At 34.1% G+C, this 25,123-nt stretch overlaps 1 protein-coding gene across 1 annotated transcript; it reads right to left on the reverse strand.

Moving 5' to 3' along the window:
- Window positions 1-1,226: 1,226 nt before the first annotated feature.
- On the reverse strand, window positions 1,227-15,503 carry LOC121313753 (polycomb complex protein BMI-1-like). The gene is made up of 17 exons (XM_041246557.1): window positions 15,187-15,503; window positions 14,138-14,249; window positions 13,956-14,019; window positions 13,819-13,853; window positions 13,535-13,595; window positions 13,391-13,447; window positions 13,163-13,222; window positions 11,087-11,138; window positions 4,602-4,736; window positions 4,240-4,336; window positions 3,991-4,046; window positions 3,824-3,874; window positions 3,592-3,700; window positions 3,460-3,502; window positions 3,066-3,161; window positions 2,566-2,646; window positions 1,227-2,109 (listed from the first exon to the last, which is right to left on the reverse strand). Exons 1-17 carry the CDS (start codon window positions 15,323-15,325, stop codon window positions 1,783-1,785), a joined length of 1,575 nt encoding a protein of 524 aa, XP_041102491.1. The 5' UTR covers window positions 15,326-15,503; the 3' UTR covers window positions 1,227-1,782.
- Between the last annotated feature and the right edge of the window lie 9,620 nt (window positions 15,504-25,123).

The following is a 25,123-nucleotide window of genomic DNA, read 5'->3' on the forward strand; positions in this document are numbered from 1 at the left end:
TGCTGTCTCCAGATTGACAAAACGAAAATAGCTTTTAATTTGGAGTTCATGTTTCTGAACACTGTGTATTCTGTAGCGTTTATTTTTAAAAATAGCTAAACCCCAGGTAAGTGTAAGCGGAATTTGTTTTACTTTACAGTACAATTAAAATGTGGCAACTAAACTTTATAACATTGGTTCTAAAACATTAAGGCACATCAAACATTATTATGGAAAATGTATCATTTAATAACTAGACCGCAAGACAACACAGAAAGATTTGTGCTTTTTTTGAAAACTGAAAACCCAAAGTTCAACCAGCGCATAGCAGAATAGCAAATATTCTGAAAATATGGAAATGTGTCAGAACAGCAGTAAAAATAATAATAATACTTGGTACTTCAATTCAGTTTATCACTGGGGGAAGCACATATCATTTATACTCATGAAAACAATTCTGCTTTCCAATGTACAAGAGAGATAAAGTAGAAGAATTTTTTTTTTTTTTTTTTTTTTTTTTTTTTTTTAATAATGACTACTGTTACTGAACTGGCCCACTGTTTGCAGTAGCATAACAGAGTACCAGGCGAGTACACTTACACTACAGTGACCTTGATAAAAAGTACTCTAACTGTTTATTTAGATAGATTTTATAATGTGCAATAGTAACAACACAGTAATTACACATGCAAAGACCAATACAGCTATTCAATATATAACACTGGGATACACAAAACCACAAAACACTTTTTTACATTAAATGAAATGGTTCAATTGACATCTGCAGAATGGACGCCTTGTTCTTTTTTCCTAAATAGGATGCAAATTCGATTATGCTCTGCGTTGGCCGAACCCAAGTGGAGCATCATACAAGCTTAACATTACTTTCCATGAATGTTAAAAGAATAGCTTATTGAAAATGAAATGGCCTGTTTTACAGCAACATCTGAGCATTTCCATCAGAATGAAAATCTTCTTTTTATACAATCTATAAATATATCTTATAATACTGCCCCTAATTAGGATATATACCAATATGGCAATGTAGTGAACTATGTGTCATCTGATACTTGTGAACTCTTACCAATTTGCTGTAAAAATCACTGTTATTACAAGCTTTTAGCTTAAGGGTTGTAATTTATATTATATATATATATATATATATATATATATATATATATATATATATATATATATATATATATATATATATATATATATATATATATCCCAATTCGATCATTGCTTTCACCAATGATGATACAGGGAATGATTTTCAAGCCATTTAATGGTTCCAGAGTGACATGACTACATAGAATAGAATATTCTAGGTCCACTTGCGTGCTTCTCATTATGGGGTTTATTCTGCAGAAAAGCATGGACCCAGTTTTACAATATAGAAACAAAACACATTTAACAATTAAAGCAAATCAAAATGTGGGTAAAAGTGGTTCAACCAGGGGAAAAAGCACATTGTACAAAATGATATTCCATGGTTTCTCCTTTTCCAGTAGAAAAAAAAATTAAAATATGTCTATCCAAATAAAAATCAGAAACTTTCTGATATTTTCATCATCTGCAAAAACTTAAAATGTCTTCAAAAACACCTTTACTGTAATAAAAAAAAAAAAAATTGAAGTCCCAGCAAGTACAAATATGGAACTGTCCATACGCTAGTATCCAGTATGCATCTTCCACTAGAAACTGTCACAAATATAAAAGCTTCTACTATAGAGCTGCAATGGCATGGAAAGATCTGTGGGATCAAGTGTTCTCAGCCAAGTCGTCCTGTCCACAGGACGATCATCCTGAAGATGTTGAACATCCGTTAACGGATGTTTGTCGAGCTGGTTTGGAAAAAGGTGGCTGGCGATTGGTGCTGGGGTTGGTGGAGGTTCCATTCATGGTGCTGGAGATGTGAGGAAAGTGTGGATGTGGAGACTGAACAGGGGTGCTGGGGCTTGGCAAAGACGACGAGGTGGATGGCACTCCAGCTGGGCTGTTGGCCTTGTCACTCCCGCTGTCACTCTCCAGTTCAGCGCCTGTGCTGTTTAATCCATCTTGCGGGTGGTTTAGCTTCATCTTTTTACAGCTTTGACGGACCCCGTATTTTAAAGCGAGTGGTCCATTCTGAAATTTAGAAAAAAAAAAAGAATTACATTTTTTATTTAGAATTTAAACGAGTACTAAAACTGCAGCTCTGCCATCTGTTACTTTTGTATTTTCTGCAGTGGGTTGAATTGATGGAGCAGGGCATTGTGGAGAAACTTTTTTTTTTTTTTTTTTTTTTTTTTTTTTTTTCCCTCTAAGCATTCTTTACCCTTAAAAAATTAACTCCCCAATAAATGTAATTTTTAAAAATACTTACCTTTTTATTTGTGTTAATTTCAGTGTCAGTTGCATATTTTTCTTGAATGTATACATTTATTTTTGATGCAGACATTTAAATTAGTATTTAATTAATATTTAGTTATAGGCAAGTTCTCAATTAACATTATTAAAACTGTCAAAACAAAGCAGCACTGTATTCTGATGCTACGATTTCACACTTTTGCTGGCAAAGTTTTTACAGAAATAATTTCTTACCCGTCTCCATGTATAAATGTAGGCAATGTCCATGAGTGTGTAATAATCTTTTAATGGCTCCTCTTCATACATGACTTCAATCTATGAACAATAATATGCATTCAATGTTGAAAGGAGGCATGCAGATATATCATATTAATTTATAAAGTATAAACAAACTAAATATATAAAAAAGCCTAAAAAAAATAAAATACAATAGAAAACATGATTTTTAAACAAGAAAAATCATGCTACCTCTTTTTAGTACATATTCAGCTCATTTACCTGATGAGTTATTCTCTAACCCGAGCCTGAATTAAACAAAAGTTTATGGTTATGCTCCACTTTATATTGGCAGCCCCCCATTCTGGTGGTACTCTACTTGAGTATAACAGTCCAAAATAAGTGTGAGTTGGGCACTGTGACACTAGACATTACATACTTTCAAACTTCAATGAACATAGTACTTTTTTAATGATATTGAAAGTTTATAACCCTCCTATAAGAAAAACAAGACTAACCTGAAAAGTATTAGGGATATCCATCTTACTCCTCAGAAACTTTCTTAAATGCATCACTGTCATTACTGCAGGACATCGCAAATACCTCTTATTCACCTGTTAACAAGACCACAATACATCCCTAACTATTAAACACGCAATACTACAAAAACTCCAATTCACCGACACACATTTTAACTACAAGTGTTTGTCAATGTCTTCAATGTTGAAATTAATGAGTCCAAATCCTCCTTTGACATGTGAATTCTGTTCAACATTCAAGACACAGAGAATGACTTCTAGTCTAAAGATATATTTATTATGTTTATTTTTTTGTATTTCTAAGAATTCATCCTTTGGATGAGACTTAAAACAGAAGTGATGCATCAGCAGCAGTTGTTGATAAATGTTTTACCTCCTCCATTTTCTCTTTTTGGGCATCCCCTTGGTTTTCATCCCTACAAAAAAAAAAAAAAAAAGATTATTTAGATAATACCATTACAAAATCTAATTCTAAAAAGTAATAAATAATTCACCTGCAACTTACTTATTTTGATCAAAGAACTCAATGGACAAACTTATGATCTCATCGTCTGTAATAATCCTTTTGTCTTCATCTGAAACTTCTCCTCTGTCTTCATTAGTTCCATTTGCAACTAGAAACAGAAAAGGTATCTTTAGAAGAGACATTTGTTTCAAAATATGTGGGACAATATATATCACAATATTAAGAAAAACCAAGCTTTTTCTACAGGTATTAATTGAATTTCCTAAATTACCATCAGCTGAAGGGTGATCAGCATAAAAATCCCTCCTTCGTTTCATTTCATCTGGAAAGATAAATAGTGTTATTGCATTTTAATTCAAAATTCAAGTACTTAAACTTCATTAGAACACCACTTACACAGACCCCCCCCCCCCCCCCCCCCTCATTTTAAGTACTTACTTTTGAAAAGACCAGGAACCAACTTGTACACAATGTCTTGGAGAGTTTTATCTGACCTAAAAGATAAATGCATGGACTCTTTACTTTAAATACAGAAACTAAATTACTGAGAACGTAGTTAGAAACATTTTCTTTCTTTTTACAGCATTTGCTGCCCTGTGCATCGATGCATTTTTTTGTAGGATTTCAAAAGCTAAAATGAATTTGTTCCAATGAAAACTATTTTTTAGAAGCTCAAAACCAACTTACCTAATATTATGAAGCGGTTTAGTTTTATGAACCTGGACATCACAAATAGGACAGAACTTGCTGGTTTCCAAATACTGGACAATGCAGGTTTTACAAACTGTGAATGAAAAGTAACTATAGGTGACCTTCACAACATTACTTTCAAAAGGGGTTTAAACTGGCAGAGATGCAAACAAAGGTTGGTGAAACCACAGCAAAAAGCATAATTAACAGTGTGTCATACCAGTGAAAATGCATGCAAGACGTGTAAGTGCCCATGACTGAGACCCAACCCAAGTTAAACGGTAAGCCTATTAGAAAAATGGTAAGAGATCAGAAATTGGTTTGATTGTCTTTACATATCCATAAATCTCACTACTTACATGAGTGCAGACATTCTATTATGGTTGATGCATCTATGAAGTATCCACCACAGAGCACGCACATTAAATGCGGGTTCAGCTCAGTGATTTTTATTCTCGTTGTCCGATGCATTATTCTGTATATAACGTAGACTCCTTAAAAAAAAAAAAAAAAAAAAAAAAAAAAAAAAAAAAACATTTGTAGATCAACATGTTTTTTCTTTATTATATATATATATTCATATATATATATATATATATATATATATATATATATATATATATATATATAGAGAGAGAGAGAGAGAGAGAGAGAGAGAGAGAGAGAGAGAGAGAGAGAGAGAGAGAGAGAGAGAGAGAGAGAGAGAGAGAGAGAGAGACGAACATTAACACATATCCCAGCCTTGCTGAATTCCTCAAATTAATGGAAAGGCATCCGATAGGCTAGCAACCCATTATGAAGCAGATCAACGGTTGTTTTCATTAGCGGATGTATACACAAAAAATGGAAGACTGTAGTTCGGGGCTTTCGGAAGAACACAAACATTTCCGCTAGTGTATATGTATAAAAAAATAAAATTAAAAATAGGTGAATTAAGGAACCTTTTGAGGTTGACAAAAAAAACACAACCCGACCACAGCGCTCAGGTATTGACAGCGATCCTAGTTCTACTGCATGTGCATTTCTGAGTCACGCTGCCTTTGTCTACTGAAAAAAAAATCCATACTTTAAAAAAAAAAAAAAAAAAAAAAAAAAAAAAAAAAAAACGTTTACATAGCGTTGCGATAGGACTGTACTTAATGTCATGTTGACAAAGAAACATTAAAACCATTAATATAATAATAATAATAATAATAATAATAATAATAATAATAATAATAATAACACATTACATTTTCAATTAGATATCACAGCTGCAAGAGGGGTAAAGACATACTTCATCATTTTACAACTAAACAGGTTGCCCATTTTGCACCAAAAACGAAACTGCAAAATCACTTTCAGGCTATGTATTATTTATACAACTAAGGCTCTACGACCTGAAACAAAGGGCTGGAGCCTATCGAATGAGAAAATCCATATATCATACGCAATATTTAGCGGGAGACGTTTGAACTGCATTTAGTAGTCAATTTTAATGATAACGGGGAAAAGTCTAGGTGCCCAAACACGGTAAGTCTTACCGTTGCTATAGCAACATAGGTTATACTTGGAATTTTGCCAAGGAGTGAAAATAGAGCGAAGCTTTTGCGAGGAACCGTGGTTGTAAGAGTAAGACATGAGAAAGAATAACTAGACATCTTAAACCTATTCGTGCAATTGGTTCAGATGGGTGCCATCAGGTTGACTAATATCGAAAATACAGCTGCCATTTTGCCTAAAATGCCGTTTAACAATAACATACATATCACAGATCTGTAGATGGTTTGTGGCTGGGGGGGGGGGGGGGGGGGGGGGGGCTTTCCACGTCGACACTCGATTCAAGAAGAGGTTTTTTTGTGATCTCAAGATTTTTCTTTGCAAGACGCCCCTCTCTCCTCTTTTCCAAACCTAATGAGTTTCAGTTTGAATCACAAAAAAGAAAATCGCAACACACACAACCGAACAGCTTTTCACTCAGCTGTTAACATACGGGACCGTTTAATAGCAAGACTCGACCTTAACACATTTACATAATGAGTGTCTGTATTCTCAGCAGCACGTGGGGGGACGCGATATTAAAACACAAACACTGCAGTCATCACATACGAATCTCTACGACTGAAAGGAAATAAGCAAGACATCGCTATGCAAACGATCATATGATTCCGATTTCACAACACACAAAACACCAGTCTACTAACGTGTCTTCGCCATTTTCAACGCACATATTTATTCAAAAAGGAGAATGTTATTTTATCAAGTTACCAATAAGCCTATTTGTGAACACAATCACATAAGTAAATACTATAGGCTATATGTTCTGACGTCTGTTTGAATTGATGATATCCAGTCATCAGTTACTGTATGTGCACGTCTTACACACAACATAACATGCATCCACATGCAAGCTATTTGACCTTTACAACTGGACGAGGCATTTGTTGTGATACAATGTATAAGCGCCCATTAATTGAAGACCCGCGAGGCGTGTCTAAACTGCAAAGATTTGGATTCTTGAAAAAAAATCTACTGGATCTGTTACATCTTATACATAATGCAATCCGAATATTCATTATGCTGTAATAAACCAATTCAAATATTCACTCGTTTTACAGCTTTGTTTTCTAACTGTTGAAGACTCGTTCTTTAACCTTCCAATGATGGCATTGTTAGTCAAATACAAACACTACAAACATATATAATATATATATATATATATATATATATATATATATATATATATATATATATATATATATATATATTTATATAGATATGGCACACACACAGCCAAAATAATTAATACGTTTTTTTTTTTGTTTGTTTTTTTTTTTTTTTTTTTTTAGCCTGTAGTTTGTTTGGAAGTCGGAAAACTGTTTTTCTGATTTCCGAAAAATTGCCCCCTCTCCCATAACTGTCCAGCAAGCTCATTACACATAACACACATGTTTTATTTCACACCACCGTGACCTTTCTGTCAATTCAGTTCAGCTGCCTAACTATGCCAAAGGCATTTCAACCAGTTTTTATTATGCATTAATTAGAATTAGCTTGCTTGACCATAAGTCAAAATGAAAACATTTGTATAAATGGTATCTAACAGTACAGGCCTGACACGGTTCAACCCGTGCAGACAACACCAGTAACAGAGGTTGTGCTGAATTACATCAACCATTCATTGTTTAACCCTTTAATAGATTTGAAACACTTGCAGTTTCACCGCCGATGCACATAGAAAAATACATGCGACTGGGTTTCAATAAATGACACTCAAAACTATAATTTTTTCCCCATGATACAGGCCTGGCTGTTGGGCAGTGAAGCCAATATAAACTGCTCACCTTCAAGACCAGCATTTAGTGCAATATGTCACTCGTTCATTAAGTGCTTTCCATTGGACAGATGTGCATGAGCATTGAAAACGCACATGATCCTAACTGTAGTAAAATAAAGAAGTATAGGTATAAGATATAGTGTACTCTTAAATATAGTTACTAAAACATCTCCAATATCCTATATTGACGACTTTTTATTTGAGGGAACGAAAAATAACTGTGGCCTTCCTGCTGCCCATTTAGAAGAGGGAAAACATTCGGATTCTATTAGAGGGGGGAAAACACCTACTCGTTTTCCTGACCATGTAGATTCAACAACATTATATAACAAGTAAACTTTAATATCACTACTTTCTTATAATAGTACTTTTTCTGTAAAACTGTTGTTTACAAATCATTTTCATTTCAAGTCCTATAAGCAAGCGATTCAATGTATATGTGTGTGTATATATATATATATATATATATATATATATATATATATATATATATATATATATATATGGTACATTGATACGCTGGTGATCCTTAGTCTTCCCATAATGAACAGAGTTGTAATCGTCTCTCACTTACTGGTAAGATTATCTGAGCGTGTTAACTAAAAACCAATGCACACATTGCTAAAATAATACCAAGGCCAGTACAACGCGTATCAACGGTTTGGATATGACACAATGTGAACCAGAACAACATTTTAGAAACCGCAGTCAGATCTGGCACGTATGTCTTACACTGCCAACAAATTCAAGGAGTTTAACCTAGTCATTCCTCGCTGCAAAACAAAAAAAATGGACCACCAGTAACCTAAGACTTTTGCACTTTGACTCAAAGAAAAAAAAGGACAAAACTAACATTATATTTGCTGTATAGTTGATGGCATCAAACTATGGCATTACATTATCTTTCTAAAGTTATAAATCATGGAGAATTGAGTATTTTGCAATTTAAAAAAAACACAAACTGCTGTCAACCGCCATCTTTAACGTCAAGTACCCCTCAAGTGTCCATATAATTTAAGTTCATAGCATTTTAAATGACAAAATAAAACAGCATTTGAATATGTAAACAGATTCGCTGATTTTCATAGATTCTGTTTCTATAAAATGGGAACATTCACTTAAGTCGTTAATGAAAATAAAACAGTTTGAATCGTGCAGACTCAAACACTTGACCCATGATGCTCTAGATTTTACAAAACGACCAGGATTTCATACACTACTTAATAATTCCTACCCATGCTTCCTCTTGCAATTTATAATGCAAAGACAGCCAAGATATCATTCTACAAGCCAGTGTAATCAGAATGCTAAAACACCGACCCATCTTAGAGAACTGAACTAAACCTGAAAGTATTGTGCGCAGCTAAACTGCGAGAGCCCTTGCGGTTTCGAGTATATTACTGCCAGAGCTTGCACAGAGCAGTCATCTCCTCTCCAATTCAAGCTGAAAGATATTATCTACAGCGTCCATCTACCCGCTACATGATTAAACTATTGGTAAGAAGAGGTCTGGACTTATACATACCCAGGGACTGTGAAGCTGGTCGCAGAGATAGGCGGTGGAAAGACAATGAAAGTTAAAAGTCGATCAGCAGAAAGTGAATGCGAGCCAAGCGGCCATCTTGAAATGAACTGCAGACGCTGTCAATTGCAATAAGCGTGCAGCAGCACTGAGCTCACTTTAGTTGCACAAAATCCATTCTTTATCTCCCAGGCAGTGCTGTGTGTAGCTTAATAGCATGAAGGAACTTGATATTTCGAGCTATGCCTGTTGGATTCCAGTGATCGCACTGTGCATCCCTCGAGCTCGTCTTTAATTCAGTGGTTTGAAAAATGCAATGCCGAACTGAAGGTTCAGGGGAAACTGACACCGTCCCCAAAATGGCTCGTAGTTCGACCGCCCCGCTCTGTCACGTGGTCTCATTCCTTAAGGGTGGCCTGGGAATTACTGTTGGTGTAATCAGAGACTATCAATCCGTAAACCCTCGAAAATACCACAGAATCTTTTTATTTACATCCCATAATACCTAACTGTATTCACAAAGCATCAGTAGTAAACTAGACGTTTGCAGTATCAACGCTAGTAAATATAATGTTGTTTGATGCTGGAAGTTATGAAAGAAATAAGAATGACGACATGCGGTTTGCCTCTTTGCAACAAGTAAAAAAAAAAAAAAAAAACTTGTGGCAAAGGACTCGGAGAAAGCAAAGCAAGGGGTCAAACTGATTTTAAAGGGGCTTTGTATTGTCACACATCCAGTAAGAGTTGTAAAACAAATGGTTGGAAAAAAGGTGCACATTATGTTTCTAACCGACTGCCTTCATGAAGTTTAGCATTTTTAGGAACACGGGGATTCGTATTATGTTGCCCTATGCTAAATTAACTCTGTGAATCATCTCTCCAGTTGATAAATCGTCTTTTATTTAAAACACGTATCCATACTAATTAAATTCGATTTGCAATTTACTTTTTTCAGTTTCTGCTTTCTTACATTGAATTCATCAATAACTTTAGTTTAAGCAGTGGGATTATCATGCGGGAACGACATATTAACAAGTAAATCAATAAAACATATTTGCATGCAGGCTTTGGAAGGAAGCCTGTTATACTTTCATATTACGTTCCTGAAAGTTTAAAATTCCACACACTAAACCTGAATATGCGCTAAACATACATGGTCTATAGTTATGGTGGTAGCCAAAATAATTAGCAGAAACGAGAAAACGTATCGGTCTATGGAGTGGTGTTGTTTCCATGTAAAACTGGTCAGAAGCAAATTCCGTTTCCTGGACAAAATCAAACCTCGGCTTAATTGACTTCTTGGGAGCGTACAAGTGGACAGGCATATATAGGACTTTGTCTTGAGAGTGATACTAATTTGTGTAAACGGAATAAACGTTTTAAAACCAATTTTAATTAACAAAGGTTGACTGTTCCTCTTTGTAGTAGCGGTGATCCTTCAAAAGGAGTGATAATATAGTATCTCAACTGTGTTTTTTTCACTATTAATTAAAAGACTATTGACACCTAGGTTTATGTGATTATTATATTGTTAATTATGTGACAAATTGAATCATACAGGTTGTAATTAGATAAAGGCCTGATAAAGATCTGCCGGTTTAAATCCAGCAGAAAAATGCTGAATCCAACAAATATTGCTGAAGCAGAACAAAAACTCAGAAAACGTATGTGTGCGCTATAATGCAGAAGTAAACACGATAATGTTGAGAGAAGATCATTTTCCTAGTGATCGATGGAAAAAACAAACTCATGTACTTTTGGAATGTTTTTTATTGTTACACACAAATATATAGCACGCGTTCTGTACGCCTTTTACAGTATTTGTTTATTAGTGCTTGCTGTTTGACATTGGTTCATTAGGTTTACGTATCAAATGCATTTAAATGACTTCTCAATAATATACAATGCCATGTGAAATATTTGAATTGGCGAAACTAATCCCGAACTTCGTTGTCTTGTTGTCAGGTTCCACCAGATTCTTCCAGCTATTCATCTCGTTTATGTCTGAGTTGCTTTTTCGAGGCTTTTAGCTGCGTCTTTCATCTTCGCCACCAGGTCCTACAATTAAATAAGGCACAAATTCCGAATTAATATGTGAATTGTAATGGGCACTGTGCTCCATCCGGAAGTACACCAGCACAATTATCTATAAAACCAAATTACAAAAAAAAAAAAAAAAAAAAAAAAAAAAATCCGTGATGAATTTGGGCTAAACGAAAGGTCCTAGCTGTAAAATACTCTTTTGCTTAACGATGCAATGGAAATTTCTCCGTGCTTTTTTTTTTTCCCCAAAAGTTGCCTATACATTTGTTTTTAAGTTAAAATGGGTCCTAATGAGAAATCTTTATTCATTTCTAAGAAGTTCCCAAGGTTTACACATACATGCAATTTATATATCATTACAAATCTAACTGTACTGAAAATAATTAAGCAAACTCGAAAAAGCAAAACAACCGAGTTAAGATATTTACCCAACTTCAACTTTAAACTTCTCAATGCTATTTCCACAGTTTTTGTCAAAAAGGAAACAACTGAAAATGCTTAGTAACAAAGAGAAACAACTGGTGTAGCTATTTGTTTGAAATTGTTTTTTTGTTTTTTTGTTTTTTTTTATAATGGCGTAACATGTAGCACTATAATGATGTTGCTCTGAATTAACTGAGTGATACAAACAAATTTTTGTTTTGTTTTTTAAGAGATCAATTTCTGACAGATTTACAAAGTATCCTCTCTGGGAAATATAATTTTCAAAATATTCAAAGTATTTAAAGTTTTATTTGACTTTTAAATTAGTTAAACTTGCTGTTTTTACAATTCGAATCAGTGACACTGGGGTTTCTCAAAGCAAATGTACTTAATTACACAAAATATAAAAGAACGCCACGTGCAACATGATCAGGTATGTAATGTAAAACTAAAGTAATATTATAATTAACCTTTTAAACATCACACACACTGTATATTTGAAACTGAAGAACACGATAAATAGGAAGGGGAGGTGTGAACCGATCATACATTAAAAAATCACTTCTTTAAATTAGGGCATTATTGTTTTTTTGTTTGAAAGCAACTGTAGATTCATTGCAGAGCTCATCCTGCAAATTTATATTAAAAAAAGTATCAATTAAAAATCAGGTGGATGCTATCAAAAAGTATGCCACTTCCAGCAGCTGGGCACTAGTTTTACATTTTAATAATAGGCACAAACATTACCCAGCAGGTTGAATGAAAAAATTAAATATATATTTCTAGCACAAAATCAGTCACTTATGGAAATCCTGCATGAACATAAGTTTGTTAAGCATGTTGGTTAATAAGCACAGTACTACGTTGTTATTGTTGAAGGATTTCAATTTTAAATTAATAAGATTTTTTTTTAATTATTATTATAAAGAAACAAGGTTGTACACATTAAATACACTTTACTAGCAGACACTTAGGGTTATATTCATAATATGATACAGGGGTCCTCATTTAAAATGGTCTTGTTACTGAAATATGCACTAGTGAATCTACTGCAAAAAAAGGAAACGATGACGTCAGTTTACGGCAGATAATTAGGCAAGACAAAAATCAGAGTTTTGACAAATAATGTACTGGAAAGGAATGTTGTAATTGATAGTTACAGCAGTGGGAAATGTTTATTTTTTTTCTTCTTATGCATTAAGGACAGTGTCCTGATAGAGCCACACTCTCCTTGCTACTTCTACTTGAATATTGTCGAGACAATTTTTATAAATACAAATCTTAGCCAATTGTTTCAGAGGTGGTTGAGCAATTTTTAGAGAAATTACGGACTACATATTATTCTGGAAAATAAATAAATAATAAGATTGATACCACCGAATCCTTCCTGTGCTAACATTCACATTATATAACTTGCATTCAAAAACGATTTAAATAAACAACACATCTGTTGCATTCTTCCAAATTGGTTGTAAAGTGTAGATTAGTTTATCCAGTCTGCCGTTTTGTGATCACTATCTTTCCTATTCTACCAGGCGGGTCTGCAAAATTGTGAGGGGTAAACTAGATCTAATATCTGCTGTGTTGAAATGTAATAATTTAATTGCCATTAATACCTGTAGTTGCTCCATTGTACAAGTGAAATTAATATCACCTGTGGATCTTGAGCCCCTGTTCTGTAACAATAATATACATGTATTTAGAAACCATTCTGCACAATTAAACTTGAAAATGTAATAAAATATTGTGTGTGTGTGTGTATATATATATATATATATATATATATATATATATATATATATATATATATATATATATATATATATATATATACCATACTGTACCTCTACATTCAAGGTAATCAGATATGCAGGCTGGTTGACCTTGTGAACATGGCTGTTCTAAAACACAACAAAACACATTAAGTACAACTGAAATAAACGTCATGCAATTAATGACTTAAATCTTAATAAAAGCTTTCCAAATACCTTTAGTTGATACTCTAGTCGCCAAGAACCATCACATATATGCGGGGGACACCTTCCTAAGCTACATATTTAACACAAAACTCTCAATCAATATACATAATATCTATAATCTCTTGACACAATGAAGAAAATATTCATGTTTAACTTAATGAAACTATCATAATGTATTAAAAACAGGCTCAACTGTAAAATGTATTAAGGGTTATATTGTATTTAATGTTAGCCCAACATAACACCTGAAACGTTTGTTGCTTTAAACATACTAAATTATGCAAACAGCTCACCTTCCTAGCAAGTTTTCCAATTTAGTTTGGTTTTTCTATAAAACAGAATGATCAAAAGGATTACAACAACGCAGTAATGCAGCTGGTTAATTGAACACAGTTATTTTATGGTTAAGTGCATATGAACAAATCCAAACCTGGTATTCACTGTAAAAAATGTCTATTCGTTCCCCATCAAATTTACATTCTTCAAGAAATGTGCTGAAATAGAAAAACAATCATATAGATAGATAGATAGATAGATAGATAGATAGATAGATAGATAATATTACTGACTGCAACAATTAAATGTAACAATTAAATAACTGAAGGTCTTTACCTAAGTGTTGATTTGTCTGCATTGTGTTTTGAAATCTCCAGTATTGAGGTTGTGGCAGCTACATGGCAATGTTTTAACAAAGTAGGGTCAACATGTTTTAACTCGGGGTCATCTAAAATGAAACAGAAACACAAAAAAAATAAATAAATAAATAAATAAATAAATAAATAAATAAATAAATAAATGTGTTTAATTGTCTACAACCTGACAAACAGTGGGTAATTGTGGTTATTGTTCATGATATTCTAATACACTTAAATAAAAATTAAATAAAAATTACATTTATTTTCGGTATAATCCACAACCCTACGAACTGCAAAAAGAACGTGTATTGTAATGGGTTAACATTTAGCATATAAGCGATGCTTATTGGACGCCAGGTCACATGATACATACAAAAAAAGAGAGATAAATATGTTTTTAAGATGGCTATGTAATACACGATAAACACAGCGTTAATCCCAGAATGCTCTAATAGCTACAGTCACGAGTGCAAGTTCATTTGTCATGACAACGAGAGGAATACCGTCGCTGCTGACTGGGAAAATGGCACAGTGCTACAGATCAATGGTGTGTGTTTACAAATACTGTATAGACACGATTTTGTCCTCCTCTTTTTTATTTACAACAGCACACTTTAGTTGACACAGTGTGTGAATACAGTGGTCAAACAAGTTTGGTATGTAGTCTCTACGAAATAAGAACAAGGTTAACGTTAATTTGGTAACAGATGTAAAGTAAAGAAGTAAAGGGTGCGATATCAACACTAAGCAGTAACACATTGATTCTCAGCTTCCTTATGGGCCATGCACAAGTCTACACGTATATGGGTCAATTCCAGGACATGCTGTGTTTATTTTTCAGATTCTCGCTTTAAGAGCCTGTCGCACAGTTCCGCGGTGTTGTTATGGGTATACGGCCCTGCTTGTTGCCTGGTCTTGTGAAACCCTCACAAAGCAGAGAGGCCAGACAGAAAGGATCGGTGGAGGTTTCCTGTGTCTGAAAACTCACTCGCAATACACGGAAATTAGGTATTAAAAAGAGCTCACCTAAGATCGCGGCACCACAGTGAGGAGATACAAGGCTTTGAAAGGAGATACGTAAAAAAACTGAGAACATTTTTGTGTTAAATTGTTCAGGATCCGCCAAGAACTGAAGCCCCATTTGCACATACTCCGACAGCTCCATTGTGATTGCATCGACCTTCGACACCGGCCACGTGACTACAATCAGCTGATGCCTTTGCTGCCTCGATCCACTTCTCTATACATCAAGCAGTTACAGCTTTTCCACATCATAGCTTGCTTTGTGCGGAATTTAAGTTGATGCTTGCTTATCACCACCTTGATCACTTTACTGTAAAATGCCCACAGAAGGCTATATTGTTATCAGCTGTGTTACGCGAGAGGCTTCTACAATGATACCATACATTGTACAGGGCTACCCCTAGTCTAGATTACTGATCATTTCTGATAACGACGTCATTCTGTAGAACGTGACATTTATTTATTATAAATGGTTTCAATTTTGAAGCCCCGATAAAATATTACCAATATGTCTAAGTTGTTTCTTATTAATTTTCGCAACCACAGCGTCAATAGCCATTGTTCTTCAGTTCATTTTTACTTTGGGGATGAAGGCTCAACATTTTTCAAGTATTTTCTATATTACTCAGTCTCATAGTTTTTAGTCAGAAGTGGGTACTTCTTCATTTGAGAAACCGATTCGTTAAAGGTCCTACCTTCTTAAATACCTACGATCTTAATACAAAACAGATTGCAAATTATTGGTAGTCTAATCTTAGCAAAGCTTCCCATAGAAAAGCAAAGTGTAATAAAGCATAATGAATGCATGGTAAAGTGTAGGTAAGCATCAAAATCCCAGAGATGTATGGTAAAATATATTAGAAAAAAAACATGGCAAACCATGCGAAAATTGCAATGCAAAACACGTGGTAAACTTTTATTTATATATTTACATAGAAATATATTTATATAAAATATATTTATATATTATAGAGGGGAGGAGGGGGGGGGGGGGGGGAGAGAGAGAGGAGGAGAGAGCAGAGAGGAGAAGTTAGAGCTAGTTCTCTCTCTCTCTCTCTCTCTCTCTCTCTCTCTCTCTCTCTCTCTCTCTCTCTCTCACATTGTGGATTATTCGATTAAAAGATCACTAGTAACTCGATTATTTCATTCATAAATCTATGCTTTGTAATATTTTGTAAAGTTTGTGCAACATGCCTGGACGCTTTCTAATCAATTCGTTAGGCGTCATTGCACAAGTTAACTATGTGTATGTGATTGTATTATTCTCTTAAATTATAATTTAAAAGTTTGTACAGAACTTCTTATTCATTGCAGGTTTTCAGTTATACTATTTTAATTGCGCATTTTGCGTGTCTTGGTGCACCTATGTACCGTTTGATTATTAAGCAACACGTACGCCTATATAAAGCGCTGAATACCAACTCCAGCGTACATTCTTTCATACGTTCTCTTTCTGTTATAAATCAGCCTATCGAGGAAGCAGGTAAATAAATACACAAATAAATATATAAATAAAATACGCATTATACGTGCTTTATTAAATTAAGCTATGACTGAAATATGTTTATTTATTTTCTATTTTATTTTAATTGAAAATGCTGTTCAACATCATATATTTTCAGAATTCCAGCAATTACTAATGTGTTGCATTGATTATTTCTATGAGTTAGAAAAAAATGCGCTAAACAATCAAACCAGCACCAACATTATTATTATTATTATTATTATTATTATTATTATTATTATTATTATTATTATTATTATTATTATTTGTTTGTTTGCTTGTTTTTGTACCTTTTTGGTAACATTTCACTAGTTTGTAAAGGGCTAAATGTTGTTTGCTTGCGTTGGTCTGTGGATGGAAAGTATAGACACTGCATTTAGCTACCATAGAAAAGGCCAATCTCTGCCATCATGTACCTGGCAACATAATTTATTTATATAATCTTATATTGTTATTTATATAGTCACGATGTAGACTACAATGTCAGCCACAAAATATGAACTGAACGTATTGCTATACATATTTATTTGTAAGGCATTGGTGAATATTTGAATGTCATTTTACTCTGATATTTTAACTGTTATTTGAAACCATAAAACAATTAGAAACAATTAGAAATGTTTTGTCTAGATTTTACCGAGCTGTAGTTGTCTGTTAGGACTGTGTTTAGAATGAGCTGTTTTTAAGATCTCACCCTGGCAGGCTGGGATCAACAGACACTGGGAAAAAAAGACATTCATTGACAAGTGGTTTGTTTGATGAGGAAGAACTAGCAACACAGGTTAAGTCTTCTATTGTTCAGTTTAAGTAGAAGCTGGGACTTGAATTCATTCATGCCTGGGGCTAGTTTTAAAATGGCTAAGCTGTTACCATCACAATTATTTATTGATGGAATTTCAATCCGAATGTGCTCATCTGTTTACAGCATGGGGATATGAGTACTGGGTGTGGGAGCTACAATGAGCTTGTGTGATTTATTTTGCTTTTCTGGATACCCGCTGTTGTGATTTTAAAATAGTAGACACAAGTATGTATTTTATTTCCTATATAATTTGAGGTGGCTGGAGCTCTCTACTGAATACATGAAATAAGAGGAGGCGAAGTGGCTTACATTGAGCTGAAAGTGTAGATTTCTTACTGTTTAATAATGGCTGAGCCATAACCAGGTCAATACGCTATAAGAGTGATGGCTGTGGCTTCATTTTGATTTTCTCTCGGACTGGATTCTAAAATGTACAGTGCATGTTATGACAGTGAATACCCCATAGAACAGGGGTCGGGAACGGTGGTCCTCAATAGGTATAATGAAATGATCAAATGGTCAGAGGGTTAACTGGTTCAGATGAACAATTAAGGACATGGTTGAATCAAAGATCTGGAATTAATGTTGCCTACCCATTCATCCTGCACCTAACACTGGATTGAATACGTTCACTGTAAGAAGTGGACTCCAAGAATCAGGGGCCAGAACTATGATAGAGACTAGATAAAGAACAAACTCTGATAGGTCCTACCCTATCATAACTCAGGGAGGGCCAGTTCCATTTCAGGAGGATCATTACACTCCTGGTGAATAGCCACAATTAAATCATTAACTACTTTATGGCCTGGAAGGAGTTTTAATTAATTCAATTAAACACTGAAGAACAGATTTACCAGCAGCTTACAACTTATATTCATACATTATGATGAGGCATGTGAAATATGATGTAAGTTAATTCAGTTTAACCCAGTCTGTGTAAATTGCATCTCTAAAAACTAGACGATTGTTGTTTAATTGTGTTCAGGTTCAGTCGTTAAGTTAGATGCTCGTCCCTCGCACACACTCCATATTTACATATTTAAATCATAATGATCTCAGTGAGAGGTCTCAAGTGGCTCCTGCGGTAGAAGCACCATCGATTGGGTGCAAGGTCAGTCATGCAAGAGTGGATCCAATTGTGCCGAGTTAATCTTAGCTGGAGGCCCACAGGAAGCACATCGTTGACATTGTTTCTGGTACTACAGGGTAGAAAGTAAAAATGACTGGGTTAATAGTTTGGACAGAAAAACATGTGCAATTTAAAAATAATACTCCTTAAGGTTTTGTGACTAGGGATTTATGTATCTGGACCAAACTTTGCAGGTAATACCTATGGCTGCACATTTGGTACACCGGTATCCATGTTAGAATGGTGTAACACTGTCGCATGCCATCGTGTTTCTGTTGGATACTAGGTACATGTCTTAAAGGTATATCAGCTCATACAATGCTATGATATATCAAATTATATTTCACCAATTTTCTGAAGTGTTACTGGTTTCATGCATCTTTTTTTTAATTATTTAAAACAGTGGTATAAATAGCATTAAATTTAGTCCAACATGTTGAGTACCTGCAACTATAGTATTTTCAGTTATTAAAATAAAATATTTAAAATATTTAAGCATATTGGTAAGACTTACATTTGATAATACATACATATACACGTTTGCCATCATATAATAAAATGGCAAGCTTTGTCTATCTCTTCTTTTCCAACAAGGCTAGTTACAGCACATCCCTGTGCTATAGTGTGAGATGGAACTGAAAAATGACAAGTTAGACTACCACTTGTTTCAACTTAAGACTATTTCATGTCTCTTGTTGTACACATGTGATCAGATATAGCTTAAAATTATTATAATAATAAAAGGAAAACACTAACTATTGGCCCAAGGTTCTCAAAAGTCTCTCTAAAAATTCAGATTATACAGTATAAATAACATATAGATAATAGCCTATACTAGCATCAGTTATTATAATAATTTGTTTATTCAGCAGGCACCTTTATCTGAGGTAACTTACAGAGAACTATGCATCAGCTACAGTCACTTACAACAATGTCTCACCCAAAAGACAGGGGACAAGGAGGTTAAGGGACTTGCTCAAGGTCACACAGCGAGTCAGCAATAATTTGAACCGGGGACCTCCTGGTTAGAAGTCCTTGTCTTTAACCACATAGGATCCTGGTTCTGCTAAAGAGTATCGACATAATGTTTTTTTGATAAATTGGATAAGCAGTTTAAAAAATATATAGGTAAAAATGCATGCATAGTGACATCTCTTCCAGTGTATGTCTGTCAACTCCTCCATATATATTTAGTGTGAATTACATGCATTTCCCTTTTTTTTCCTCCAACTCAGTTTATATGATTATATCTAAATGTAAAGGGCAAGTAAATATGGGCTACCAGGTGGCTGTATTATTTCTGATCTCTCCCCAAATTTAATCAGCACTCCTTTGCAAGCAGGGTACTGACATACTGTGTTTATGTATTCAGCCAATATTTTCTACTGGGCTGTAATGATTATCACTTACTATACTTCACTTACTGTGTTTAAGGTAAAACAGTGATGCTAATAATTACCCTTCCCTGTAATTACACCTGTTTAGGTCCTTTTATTTTTAAATTATATTTATTTTATTCAGGTCCCATGAAGGGACTTTGTCAACACAACTTAATAAGAAAACATGGAAAATTCAGGCCCTTTTACCTCAAAGACGCATATTATACAGTGCCTGCAACCAGTTTTACTGACAAATAAGAAAGACCTTCACTTCTTTGCTTTTTCTACGTGACAAAGCAAAGACCTTTTATGTAGGCTACATCCAAAAGAAACCTTTTCTTTTCTGTCATTTATAAATATACTTAGGCCAGTGTTCTAACACCATGTTATACACATTTCAGACTTTTAACTGACTTGGGCTTCAGACTGAAATCCCCTTGCTTTGGATGACCATTTCATTGAAATTGCCAAGATTTACATAACATTTTTGAATGCAATTCACTTCTGATTATCAGCTTATATAAGCACACGTATCATATAATGAAATATTTATAGTCAAGTTTATACAGTGAAAAGCATAGATAATCATGAAAACCGGTTTCAAGCAGGTGTACTCAAACTTTTGACTGATACTGTATATATATATTTGCTAATGCTTGCAATCCTTCTGGGTGTTTTGTGTTTTTCTATAAGTTTTTATATACGATGCTTTGACCAGTCAGGAGCTGGTCTTCAGTGTCCGTTGCCTGCCATTGACACGTGTAAAACAGGTTAGATCCACCAAAGTGTTTTTATGCAAGTAGAAGCCAGCTCCATGTAGTGATCAGCTGCTTTAGATCAAGTTTCCTTTTGCTTTTGTGCCAGTACACTGCTGTGCATTAGATGAAGCTGCTGGCACTTACTCTTTTAAAGACACTTTGATTGGTTTAGCCAACAACTAGAATAGAACCGTAACACAGACTTATTAGAAACATAGAACAACACAATATTTGAGTAATTGCAATAAGAACCGTAGCAAAAAAGGAATGCTGTCATAAAAAAATGCTTTGAAAATAAATGTACTTGGAAGAGGCCAGTTACTCTGCAACAAGTACTCAGCAAATGCCTTATTTGTTATTGTTACAAATATGGATTTACATTTCTGAAACTGTCCATGGTACTTGCTCTCTTCACTGACAATGGGAAGCACTGAACTGTATAATCATGGAAATAGGCATGTGTGCTTATATGGGAAGTCCATTTATACCCAAGAGCATGTGCTTGTATGTATGAAGAGAAAAAATTAGAAACATGCCTCCAAGGCATTACATTCTCATGCTCCACTACACAGTGTTTTTTTTTTTATAATCTCTGGTGAGCATTTTTTTCCTGCCAGTTCTAAAGTTTTGCATGTTGTGGGGGACTTATTACTGGAAATATCAACTGGATGAGCCCAATGAAAAAATTACTCACCAGTTATTATAAGATTATGATGGAACTCCTGATTTAATAAAGCATCTTTTGAATGAGGGTGTTTCATTATTATCAAGGAACATGCCTCGCCAATGCCTTTATCACTCTCATACTACAACTTATTTTATAAAATTGAGCAAAAGCGAATTAAAATTTTTTTCTTTCTAAAACTGAATTTAAGATTATTTTCAGATAAGTCTAGAGAAGATTTCTTATTCTATTGACACTGTTCACTTATCTGATTTAGCATGTTGGTCAATAAGACAATCTCCTTTGAAAAGAACCAGAAATGACACCTGTACAAATAGAGCCCTGTTGTACTCCACTACACAACTGCAGACAAGGGGCAACCAATGTGAACAATTCAATGGTGAGCAACATTATCATTGGCCCATCTTCTTTTTTGCTGAATATCTTTTGTCCTTTTCTGTTGGGTAGGTCACATGTACTAATTGCAGTAACACTCCTGCAGTACATCTGGCCTTCAACAAAGTGATTAGGAGGCTCTTTTTGGTTTCACCGTATTCAAAAGAGGTGATTGTCCAAAAAATAATGGCAGCTAGGTTTATGTGGAGGTGAGTTCATTAATAGAAGGAATTAATACATATATTAATTGACTGCTGAATAATTCTGATTAATGGTATTATATGTTGGCCTACATCGTGGCAATTTGATATATTGTAAAGACCTATATTAAGAATTGTAAATTTAGCATTTTTGGCTCCCAAGCCCCAAGCAAAGAAGAAAAAATGCCCCAAGTATACAGACAGTTTGCAGAATTCTAAGCTGTGCTCTGGTAGATTTTTTAATAGGTTTGGGCTCACATGGACCCTTTGCTTCTTAATTTCAATTAATGGTTCCAGCATGTTTTATTCTTTAACTGTATCAAAAAGAACATGTGGATTTAAAGAGTCAGTATCACATCCATACAAGTTATGACAACACCTGTAAGATGCATTGAACCTTGTTGTGCTGTTTGCTGTCTTCCCAGAGCACTTGAAATCATTTGCAATATTTTTTCAGCATTAAGAACTACTTTGGGCAGCTCTGATCTATCCCGATGTCTGGTGGTATGTTTACGTTTTTGGCTACAGTCCCGGAATTAGCATCTTCATTTTTTCCAGTCAGGTAGGGTGCTGCTATGAAAGTCAGTAGATGAACCTGTTTTCTCATTGATAGGTTACCCAATCTGCTGAGGTTGCTAGGATACGCACCGTGTCCAGCAGTGCTATCTGGGATGAATGAACTCAAGGCCTATCATCTTTAGACACCACTAAAACATAATTTCTTAAATTTTGTAAAATGTCTACTGCCATAGTAATTGTACACCAAGAGTGCTCTGGTTGTGAGCTTAAAATTTCAACTTACTCTGAAAAACTTCCCTAAAAGTATCTTTTTGTGTATGGTGGCAGCAAGAAATAAAACAGAACAGCATTTCACTTTTCTTTTTAAAAATAGTTATTATTAGGGCTGCAACATAATAACTGTCGCTTTGACTAGCACGTGTAGACTAGACATCTCTTATACTTGATTTTGCCTATGTCTTGAAAATACATCTTCTAATAAATAATTTGCAAATGTTTATAACAAACATGATTCTAAGAACTTACATCATTACTGGTGGTTCTTTTGGTGGCCTTAAAGTGAGGCTTTATTGTAATCTGCTGTGTAATGCAGCTATGCTATGGAAATTATGTACTATTTTTAACGTAATCTATGCTGTCTTCATGTTAGTGGAAGTGCATTAGATTCAGCTGTTGCTTTGGTTTGATACTTAACATCTGTTATTCAGTTAGATCTAAAAAATGGTTTCTGGATATATTTCATGCACAATGCTTTCTTAGGAACAATCTGCAGATGTATTAAAAACATGGGCCCCAAACTTTTTTTTTAATCTCCATTTGGCACAGTATCTCAATATAGTTCTCTAAAACATAGACACTTAAATCTTAAGCCTAATTCTTCGAAAACAACAAGTAAACAAGTGCTTTCTTCTGTCAGACAAGTTGTACTGTACTGTATTGCCATGTGTTTCACTTCAGCTTCTACTGGTGCATAATTATTTGATAGCATCAGTCACTTCTTTTAGCCTTTTAATAGTAGTAAACTGGGATAGAAAATATAATTTACACATTGATGTTTTTATACATCTTAGTATTTATATTAATTGTTTTACAATATAGTTTAGATGCCCAAAAAGAATGTACTACAAAAAAAGTTCATTGTAGAAAAAAGAAATGGGTTAGAATCTGCTGCATATTCATGTTTAACAGGTACTTGATTTACCGTGTAGAATCATTAGGTCATATTTTGAAGTAAGTGAAACAAAAATCAACATGAATAATATAAAACTGGTAAAAAACTTATGAACACAATAATTTAATTATCCCTCTAGTATTAAATTAATTACATTTTTATACTTAAAGAAAAAGACATAAACTTTGCACTTCAGAATAACAACAATTAATATTTCTATAGCGTCTTTCATCACAAGGATCCCAAAGTGTTTCACATGCACACACACACACAAAGAGCAATTAAATTAAAAACAGACATTTAAAAGATATACAAAATTTTGTTTTAATTGTAAAAAAAAGCTAGTTTGTAGAAATAGAACAATTAAAAGATTCTAAAACAAAAACATTAGAAAATTAGAATTTAAAAAAGTTTTGATCGTAAAATAGGAAAGCTAAGGTAGTAAAGTATAAATAGGCTTTCAATCTTGGCATAAAAAAATAGTCTATAACTCAGAAGCTTTACAAGGCCCTTGATGATTCTTTGTCTGTGTTCTCACTGTAAAAAACAACAAGATTTTAAACAGGCCTAAATAATGAGCATGAATCGTTTTCAGGTAAGATAAAAACTTACAGAATAAAACACACTAAAATATTGCCTGTTTAACTATGAAGCAAAACTTTTTCCAAAATGCATCATACTTTTACAGTCACTAAAGCTATGGATGTGATGAGCGCTTATTTTGGAAAATGAATCACACAACTCAGTATTTCTGTAGACTTGACTGTGTCAGAGGTCTAAAATCTGCACATGAGTAATGGTGCACCGAGCTTATATATATGAATCATCTTGTATGTGTGTAGATATATCACTTTTACACAAGGATATCACACATTTTCGCACGAACAGCTTATTACATTTTGATTAAACTTATATTATTATTTATTTTAATTTATTTAGGTGTATTAGATTCTGGTGATATATGGCAATGTCTGTTTGTACATTTGCCTATCTGTATGTCACACTGGCATTTTTCCATATGCTTACTGAGTGTATTAGATGGCATACTTGTTTGAAGAAATGTCCCTATTCACCTGAAAGATATGCATGGCTTCAATGCATGAAGCCCTGGTTCTTAAACAAGGTGGTGAAAATGACTTGGCCACCATTCCACCAATACAGATGAAGATTCTGACAAATATAACAAAAGAGGTTGAATGCATTACTACTCATCTCAAGCTTACTGGATAAGGATGAACATGTCCAATTGGAACAAGCCCAATGATAAAAACAAAAAATATAACAATGAATATGTTTACAACAATATTTGCACTATGTAACACAATTTTTGTTCCTGGGTAGTAAGTGTTATTTCCTAATTGCTTATGCCTCAAAAGTATAGAAAATGGCTATTATTCCCCACAAACTTTGCTTTTGTG

Source organism: Polyodon spathula, chromosome 4 (assembly GCF_017654505.1).
Source record: "Polyodon spathula isolate WHYD16114869_AA chromosome 4, ASM1765450v1, whole genome shotgun sequence".
NCBI lineage: Eukaryota > Metazoa > Chordata > Actinopteri > Acipenseriformes > Polyodontidae > Polyodon > Polyodon spathula.

What these genes read in the sequence shown, in the direction of transcription:
- LOC121313753 (XM_041246557.1), bottom strand. Translation starts at nt 15,325, where the DNA reads ATGGAGCTGTCGGAGTATGTGCAAATGGGGCTTCAGTTCTTGGCGGAT. An exon ending in AATAGAATGTCTGCACTCAT is followed by an intron (nt 4,337 to 4,601) that starts GTAAGTAGTGAG and finishes TTTCATTCACAG; the next exon opens with TTTGTAAAACCTGCATTGTC. An exon ending in GGTTCCTGGTCTTTTCAAAA is followed by an intron (nt 3,875 to 3,990) that starts GTAAGTACTTAA and finishes TTATCTTTCCAG; the next exon opens with ATGAAATGAAACGAAGGAGG.